Source organism: Electrona antarctica (assembly GCF_951216825.1).
Source record: "Electrona antarctica genome assembly, chromosome: 4".
In the NCBI taxonomy this organism is placed as follows: domain Eukaryota; kingdom Metazoa; phylum Chordata; class Actinopteri; order Myctophiformes; family Myctophidae; genus Electrona; species Electrona antarctica.
Genome location: NC_136809.1, coordinates 22,749,599 through 22,759,530, shown reverse-complemented (window position 1 = coordinate 22,759,530; position 9,932 = coordinate 22,749,599). Strand labels below are relative to the sequence as shown.

The 9,932-nt window shown below is 40.1% G+C and overlaps 1 protein-coding gene across 1 annotated transcript; it reads left to right on the top strand.

Moving 5' to 3' along the window:
• The first annotated feature begins 1,016 nt into the window (after nt 1–1,016).
• casp3a (caspase 3, apoptosis-related cysteine peptidase a) lies at nt 1,017–8,720 on the top strand. Its single transcript, XM_079498986.1, has 6 exons — nt 1,017–1,223; nt 2,933–3,075; nt 4,649–4,777; nt 5,039–5,214; nt 5,358–5,469; nt 6,842–8,720. The coding sequence occupies exons 1-6, from the start codon at nt 1,162–1,164 to the stop codon at nt 7,069–7,071; spliced, it is 852 nt and encodes a 283-aa protein (XP_079355112.1). The 5' UTR covers nt 1,017–1,161; the 3' UTR covers nt 7,072–8,720.
• The last annotated feature ends 1,212 nt before the right edge of the window (nt 8,721–9,932 follow it).

The following is a 9,932-nucleotide window of genomic DNA, read 5'->3' as shown; positions in this document are numbered from 1 at the left end:
TCCATTTGCTCATTCAGTTCATCACCCCATAGCAGCAAATGGGGTTTAATGATGTCTAAATCCGAACTTTCCTTTTCGCTTCATACCGTTCTGTAGAGACGGCCTACATGCACGATCTATATACCAAATGAAAGCCCTAATTTCCTAGTTTACATAGAACTTTGAAATTGTACGGGCAACGCATAAGGGATCTATTAAAGTCAATGGGACGTGGACTGGTGATTGGTCTAATTGTGTAACGCCCAAACCACACCTATATGCATAATATAACGGGTAACGGAGGTGTTTAAGGGATTTAGACAGGTAACCAAAATATCAACTTTAGTGGGGGAACACCCTTTCCCCACTCCTAAAACCCCAAATAGTGGCTTTAGGAAGATGAGACAAAAATGGAGCCCTTGTCTTACAGCCAGGAGGTCTGTAACTCAGACTGCTGTAACTCAGCAGACAGCGAGTGTTCTGATTATTGAATATGAAGGACAACAATGGAAACAAAAACTAATAGAATACGCACATCACTTAGTAGAGGTGCTGCAAGTTCGAAAGTAACATCAGAAAAAGAAAGAACCCCACACTCATCTGCTCCAACATGTTACTTTATTGACGACCGAGCCAATTAAGGCTCTTCATCTGGTCAAAACCATCTGGTCAGTTTTGACCAGATGAAGAGCCTTGGCTCGAAACGCCATCAATAAAGTAACATGATGATGTTGGAGCAGATGAGTGTGTGTTCTTTTCCCCAATGGACAAGGCATATACCGGTAGGCTTTCTTTGGTCTCTTTATAGCAGACCTTGTCTTGTAGGCCTATATACATTCCTGTGCTTTTTTCTGCAAACTGTTAATAAAGTACTCAATCAGAAAGTGTACAAATGGAACCAAATGAACGGTTCCACTTAACACTCGGACAGACATCAGGGAGAACCACTGCACCAAAATGACACTCTATTATTGGGTTGAAAACAAGCGCTCCTTCTTGCATGGGCCTTGGTGGTGACGTCATCACGTGTTTACTCTTGTGTGTATCACGTGTACGGATAACGGATGCGACGCAGACACGACAGACAACAAAAGAGTTACCAGAGGAACACGGTGTGCGAATAGCTCTAATTAAAATAATTTCATTATTTAACGCAATCGTTTTATTTTGCTTAATACAATCATGTCAAACGGCTCCAGAACTGGAGAAGACCACAGAGATGCGAGGCGAGGGGATGGACAAGAGTGAGTTCATGATCTTTGTTATGTCAAGGCTACACCTCTGGAGTATGGAACGATTAATACTTGGCGCTGAAAATAGCAGATCTTCAAGCTCACAAACGCGAGTCACGCGATGTTTTGTGAGCGTGTACATCTGTTAACTAAACATTAACGCCTGCTAGACCGAAGATAAGGTCCGCGTCCTCTTGCATTCGTTTCCAAACACACATGTAACATATGTTACACTAAATATTGCTCTCCCCGTATAGTGGTTGATTGGAGTAGTCAGCTGTAGGGTGGGGGCAGGGTAGCCGCAATTTGCAACTCTAGATTTTTTATAATGGGATGAATCTAGAGTTGCAATACCCTCCATTGACTCCCCACTCATCATTTTGCGTTTGCGATCTGCTTGTCTTAAACGACGTTAAACTCACCAACATTGCAGCTGTAGTCCAAGCTTGAATTATTCTCTTTCAATCTGCAAAGCTTGTTTTTCATAAAAATCCCCCGTAGACATGTTATGAGCTACTTTCTGTCAAGAAGAAGAAATGTTGGAGTTTGGAAGCGCTCGTTTGTATTAAGGGGTCGCGCTGCTGCCTCCTGCATTATGTGCAAATGTGAAACAGATGCATGCAGGGACGTTCAGTGACTTACGACGAGCGCTTCCAAACCCCAGCACTTAGAAAAAGAATCACTTGCACAGAATTTCTTGACAGAAAGTAGCTCATAACATGTCTACGGGGGATTTTTATGAAAAACAAGCTTTGCAGATTGAAAGAGAATAATTCAAGCTTGGACTACAGCTGCAATGTTGGTGAGTTTAACGTCGTTTAAGACAAGCAGATCGCAAACGCAAAATGATGAGTGGGGAGTCAATGGAGGGTATTGCAACTCTAGATTCATCCCATTATAAAAAATCTAGAGTTGCAAATTGCGGCTAGGGGCAGGGAACTGTGATGGACATTGTGCATTTGTTTGTATAACTGTATGTTATTATTATTATTTTTAATTTGTTCTGTAATTATGGACATTTCCTGATATTTCTTCGAAGATTTTGTTTTGTATTTGCTGCCATGGGGATGTGGGGGGGGAAATATATGTCAATAATTCCTTTGAAATTACTATGTACTATGAAAATTCAATAAACATCTCCACGGACAGATTTTCAATGAAGATTTGTTTGTTTTTAAATAGTGATCCTATAGGGATCACATATTGATACTGGTTGGGTAACAGCCAGGTAACGTATGTGTGTATACATGTATGTAAGTTGAAAGTACTGTGGTCGGCTGGCTTTTTTATGCGTATGCTCGGAGATATATATATAGTATACTAGATGTTGATGGTGACGTAATTAAGATATGTATCAATGCCGTTATAAATGGCTTTTGATGGTGAAATAATAAAGATAGGTTTCAGATTACATACATGTATACACATAGACATATATACAGACATTACCTTTAATTCACCCGACATTGAAACATATCTTAATTACGTCACCATCGACATCTAGCCCCATATGCCCCTCTCCCTACGCTCATTCTATCTCGGAGCTACAGAATGGGCGTAGGGAGAGGGCACATATGGGGCTACATCAACATCTAGTATATATACCTCCGAGCATACGCATAAAAAAGCCAGCACGACCACAATACTTGTGCGCTCTGCTTGCACAAGTAATTACTGTTGATCTCTTCATTAAGGCATGGTTATGATGTATTTTCCTTCAGATCAACAGGGCCTGCTTCTTCTTACCCTGCGGCAGTGGAAGTGGATTCCAAGCCCCAGTCTCACAGCTTCAGATATAGCCTCAAATACCCCAGCATTGGCCAGTGTGTCATCATCAACAATAAGAACTTTGATAGGAGAACAGGTAACTACTGTTTTAGCTAGCTAGATCAGTCATTTAACCGATGGAGAAACGCAGCTAAAAATCAGAAAAACATGCTCTGTGTGCAGGGACCTTGACACTGGCTTAGCAGCACAAGCATGATGTGCCACTCCGTTGAAGGCGATGGTTTGAGTTGGCCAATAAGGGAAGCCGATGAATGACATCTCCAGAACACAGATCATTTCAGAATTTCGTTGAACACACAGATCAACTGAATTTTGTTGTTTCGTGCAAGCAATGGCAATACATATCTATCTATTTACACATCTCTCTCAGGCCTCACAGGTATCCATGCATGCTTTTTTGGTTCTCGGATACTGTTGTTCCGTTCGAATTGCCATTAGGCTCTGCACACCTGTTATATGAGACACACATATCGAGTTTGAGACCGAACGCTATCAGGGACACGTTTTGTGTGACACATACACACCCACGGATTCCGTAAATTATAGTATAATAATAGATTCTAGATACATTATACATATAGATCATATGATCTTATAACCTATCTTTGGTTCCTGACCCGTCAGCCAAGGAACACTACTTCAGACTCAGAGTAAAATGTTAGAGCTAAGAGCTCAGATTTTACAAACTAAATTGTTGCAGCCATAGAGTACCGAAGTCCTGACGGCACTCGTTCATCCCCTGGGTCGAAGAAGTTTTTCTCTATGCTGCAAACATGGGGTCATCTTAAAATCGTGTCTCAGCGATATTATCGGGGATGTGGTTCTCAATTGTTTACGATAGTCAGTCACTCATATTTCTACCTTCTAGCGAAAATGTAACTAACCGCCGGGATCACTTGTTTATATTTGGAACACATGTAGGATGTGTAAATTATGTCGGGCTTCAGTGCTCTATTCCAACGACAGTGTGATTATTAGAAGTACAGTATGTTTTAAGCTGACTTTAGCTTTCAGTGTCTTAGGTTGGCTATAACAGCCATTGTATTGCAAAGACAATTGGTTGCTTGTGTTTATCCTGTCTATAACTGATGTTTCTGTATTGGACCATAGTTCTGTTGTTATACCTAATAGCTTATGCAATACACTGTACAATATTAAATGGAGCTTATAATAGAAGAAAACACAATGCTAGTAGTCTGAATGTTATGTGGTCTAGTACAGTGGTCTGCCTTTTTCTTTATGTGGCAATGCACCGGAACATCTTGCAATACACATTTTGAGAACTAACAGTCTAGTTGGTGTTCTTCCTTTTTAGCCTTTATTTATCCAGGCTAGAGCTACACACTCTTAACAGCTGGGAGCTGCTCAGTACAACCACAGTGGTCTTATATTGGTGGCCACTGAGCAGCTTAGGTGATGATAAGTGGCCTGCTCAAGGGCCTGTAAACAAAAGTCAAAACACAGTAAATAATATTTTAGTGTAATAATTATATAATAATATTTTGATTGTTAACACACATAAGTCCAAGGATGAATACCATCCTCACATAGTTTGTCACAAGACAGCTCCTTGGTACACATAAGGCTGATTAAACTGATTCCACATGTCCCAAGAAACAAACCAGTGTTCCCCCTGTCATTGTCAAAAGGTATGAATCAACGGAATGGGACGGATGTGGATGCAGCCAACGTCATGAAAGTGTTTGGGAAACTGGGTTATAGTGTGAAGGTTCACACTGACCAGTCTGTTGACCAGATCAAACACGTTTTGACTACCTGTAAGTACAAATAAAATGGTTATTTGTCTTGTAGATGCATAGTGCCTACTGACGCCTTGTTCTAAACTTGACCCTGAAGTTACTTTTGTGGACTAGGGGATCAAATTGAAATCTCTCCTTTTTGTTGTCCCTTTGCCAACATGGCATTGATAACCACTCTTTGTTTCTCGTCCATTTATACATATATATATTATATATAAAAAATGCTGTCAAAGTTTAAAACAATTCTAATAGAGAAAACAAATGTTCTCTCCTGGTCAGTTTCCAGAGCAGACCACAGTGGTTCAGCATCGTTTGTGTGCGTTATACTAAGTCATGGAGACGAAGGTGTGCTCTATGGCACCGACGGGCCAGTAGACCTGAGGAGCCTCACGTCACTGTTCAGAGGAGACCGCTGCAAATCGCTGGTGGGGAAACCCAAAATGTTCTTCATCCAGGTAATGCAAACCTTTATGTTTCCTTTTCATTATTGTCATTATTATCATTATCTTCTTCATAGCAGTGATACCACCAATGCAAATAGATATTTTTGGACTATACCTAATATTACTTATATGATGTTTTGTGTGTTTGTGCGTAGGCTTGCCGTGGCACAGAGCTAGACCCAGGCATTGAGACAGATAGTGGACCAGATGAAACAACGAAGATCCCAGTGGAAGCAGACTTCCTCTACGGCTACTCCACAGTCCCAGGTTTGGACTTGTTCTCTTTTAGGCTTGGGTGGTATTAATCGTAAAGGTCTTTACACAATGGGAGTGTGATGAATAAACAAGCATTTCCATGTCAAGCATTTTGCATCAAACTATTCATATAGTTTGTCTCATTCATATACACACTACACAGTGAAACATCAACCTTGTTTAAAAGGTTGGTTGGGGGATGCTCCCGTATGTATGGTTCTTAATCTTAATACAGTAACCTGATGTCCATGAACAGTATCCATGTCACCACCGTGATTAAATAGTAATGTGGTGCAAATGGAGATACTAGAACTGCACAGTAAAATCATCAGTGTTCATTTTAGCAGTTGAAACTTTTAAACTCTTGAGAATTGCACAAATGTGAAAATGTGTGCAATTCTTGGATTATATATTCATTCACAGCAAACATTTTTAACTCATAACTTTGCTTCTGGGGGGTCCCAACATATTTTCAGATGGGGGGTTGGCAACCAATTACATATAACTTCTGGGGTCCTTGACATGAAATAGTTTGAGAACCACTGATATAAAAACATAGGTTTTTCAGAAAACTGAGGATTTAGAAGACATTTGTAGAATCTGGTCTCAGTCCTAAATGGGTTAAATTAAAAGCACGATTTTACTGTGTGAATTCTCGATACAAGACTTGGTGATATGAAGTTGAGCCAGACAGTTATTTAGCTGGAATGGATGGCGCCTACAATGCACAGCGGAATGTTGAGGGAGAGACTGAGCATAGGTTGTGGCAGGATCAGCACCATGGACAGTGGCCGTGACTATAGGTATTGTAACTTATTGCATTATTATTGTACGGTAACATATTTATTTGCCGTTCCTTTCACAAGGCTAAGTATACCTAAAAGAAGATAGTAGTCAGTAGAGGGGAAGTTGACATAAGATAACCTTGGTGATTGAACTTCTTACATTTAGCCACTGTAGGCCTCCTGAAGGTGAAATTGTCTCTTTAATTGGCCTATGCTAATTTAGCCTACATTTTGTGAAAGAATTTAAGACCATATGTCTTACAGGGGTTGGCAACCTTCTCTACTTAGTAGTTTCTCAATACTGTTGTTACTGAAAAGTAGTAATAGCCTATTACTAAATGGGTTACACATCCCTGAACCACTGATCTCCTTCAAACAAGAACATCTGAGCGTAATTGGATGGATATGAATGGATGTTGTTGGATGTTGTCCTGCATTTTCAGTGTCTTATGTTATTTATACATAAAACAATCATTCTTTCTTTGCATTGCCCCTTTTTAAAGAGCTGTTGTCTGTCTGCATGGCAGGCATTATCTATTTGACCAATAAAGAATGGTCCAGTCAATCAATGTCATCCTGTCCCATATCTCTCTCTCCAGGCTACTACTCCTGGAGGAACACAATGACTGGGTCTTGGTTCATCCAGTCGCTCTGCGAGATGATCAGCAAATATGGCGATGAGTTGGAGCTCATGCACATCATGACACGGGTCAACCACAAGGTGGCAGTGGAGTACGAGTCAGCCTCCAACTCGCCAGGATTTGACGCCAAGAAGCAGATACCATGTATTGTGTCGATGTTGACCAAAGAGATGTACTTCACCCCTTGATGCCACCTCTTCCAAAAGAAGACACAAGCCTTCTCCGTCAAGGCTCAGGCTTTAGGTTTAGGATATGTGTTGGTGTTTTTGTGGTATTTTTTGTTTGGGAATAACTTTAGTTTACATTTGTAACGGAAACTTTAAGCAAAAACGTTCACTGTGGTATGTGTTGTGGTAGTAAAACTGATTCCATGTGATTATTACCACTAAGCACAGTTTCACAATTCAGGTAACTCCACATGACTGGGGGAAGGCTAGTCCAAGTTATTGGAACGGGTGAACTCAGACCATGATCAGGAATGTCTAAACTGTTTGGTTATTGCTCTGACAAGTGCACTATAACTATCAAGCTCAAGTAGCAAAACGCAAAACCATCCTCATGGATATGGTGCTACAGTACAGAGGGGATCTGAGTACATCTTAGTGCAGAAGATGTCCCACAATTGTCTGATTTCATCCTGTAGGACATGGCTATGCCATAAAATGTCTTACCTGCCTCCCCAATTTCAGCACTTGTTCAGGGTCAAATACAAAGCATGCGTGTGTGTGTGTGTGTGTGTGTGATAAAACCCACAATCGATATATTTTACATAGCTTGGTGCACAAAAAAAAAAGAAAAGGTAACACTATCCCGTTCTTTTTACACTCTTGCTCTCGGTATGCTGTGTTATTGTCAACAATTACTTGAAAACTAAAGTTGACTATATGTACTTTTCTATGTGGTGATCAATGTGATGATGCTCCTCAAATATTCCCTGAATTCAGCTGATAATGGACAAATTCAGAATTGGTAACTACGGCACTAATCATGTTTTCTGACTATTGGCCAGTTGGTGGACTAATGTTCACAGTTTTTTTTTAATGTCAGTTAAGGTGTATAAATGCAGTCCTTTAAACATATGACTGTCTAATAATGAATCAATCTGTGCCTGCCCACCCCCCGTGCCTCTAGTTTAATGTCTTTAAGTCAAGGTGGGTTGTGACTTGAGCCACTACAATCGATTGGATTCTACACAGATATCTATTTTACTTTGTGATGTGTATGAGGAAAGATCATTGCAATGCTGTAATATTTGTTGCATTTTAGTCAGTTCATACATGAATAGCAGTTTTTCACAGATTGTTACAGTTTCTATTTGTGCACTGGTCAATAACTGGTGCTCTTTGATCATAAAAAAGTTCAGTTGGTTTGTATTTAATGAAATCTTGACTACTTTTACAGTGTGAGTCATGTCCTTTATTTATCAGCAGCAAAGGTGTGCATTCATTAGGTAAATTGTGTTGCATCATATTGCACGCTGTCTCTCACCTCCACTGTTTGGTCATTAAGTGACCTTTTGTCTCTTCCATCATACAAAGAGAAAAAGGTGCTAATAACTGACTGTGAATATGGTCAATGTTGCTGTCCTTGATTGGGAGATGTAGGCCTAATTATCCACATTTTTGTAGCCATGTCATACATTTTTAATTATTCAATGTCTATCTTCACTCTCAGCTGTGTACACTGTATGGCACAGAGCTTTGTTTCTGAGGTAATTCAGAATAAATTGAGACCACTTTTCATTCATTTTTAAACTGTTAAGCATATAGCCATGAGATGACAATGACGAAAGTACATTATAATAAACCAGCATTTAAGCTGCAGGGTTTGACGTACATTTAGATTTTTGTTTTGTTTGATTGTCCTGCACTGCACTATTACAGTGACCAAACCCTATGGCCTTATAGGACACTGTTGGGTATGTATTATATACATTCAGTATCATGAGATTCAGTTAATTTCCAGTAATTCACAATATACAATAGATTATAATAATTATTCATGCTTTTTTTTTCTATAAATCTAGCCAAAACAAAAGATACCTATAATAATTGATTGATTGAATACTTTATTTGTCAGAAATGTGAAGAGCACGTGGTAGCCTACTGTAAGTCATAAGGCTAAAAGGATAACACAAAGAAGTCTTGGGGATTTGTTTCCATTGTGGTCTTTCCTAGATTATAGAGAGAGAACCCCACAAAGCATCAATTTAATAGTTCCAATTTAGTCATGTTTTGTTTAATCATTTCCAATTTCACTCCTTTATCATGTAATGTGAGTTCTCTCCTTATGAACTCCTGTGGCCTCACAGACACACACACACAAGTACAATGGTCACCGAGTTATAGCCGTGTGTGTGTGTGTGTGTGTGTGTGTGTGTGTGTGTGTGTGTGTGTGTGTGTGTGTGTGTGTGTGTGTGTGTGTGAGTGAGTGAGTGAGTGAGTGAGTGAGTGAGTGAGTGAGTGAGTGAGTGAGTGAGTGAGAGAGAGAGAGAGAGAGAGTGAGTGAGTGTGTGTGTGTGCTGTAACACTGCTGTAGGGCCCATATACAGTATATGTGCAGTTACATTTTTGAGTGGTGATAGCCACTCCTATACGCAGCTATGTGTGTCCGTATGTATGTCTCTGTGTCCGTCCGAGCACGGACAGCTGAAACACCTCTCTAATACCACTGCAATGGCACTGTTGAGCAGCGTCACACACACACACACACACACACACACACACACACACACACACACACACACAGAGAGGCCAGGGAGGAGTACAGGGAGTACAGTACGGAGTACTACAGTACAGTATAATATGAAGTAGTACAGTGCAGTACAATATGGAGTAGTACAGTACAATACAGTACAGTAACAACACAATGCAATACAGTACAGTACAATAAGGAGTAGTACAGTACAATACAATATGGAGTAGTACAGTACATTTCAGTATACGGGACAGTACAGTACGGAGTAGTACAATACAGTACGGAGTAGTACAGTACAGTACAGTACAGTACAGTACAGTACAGTACAGTACAGTACAGTACAGTACAGTAC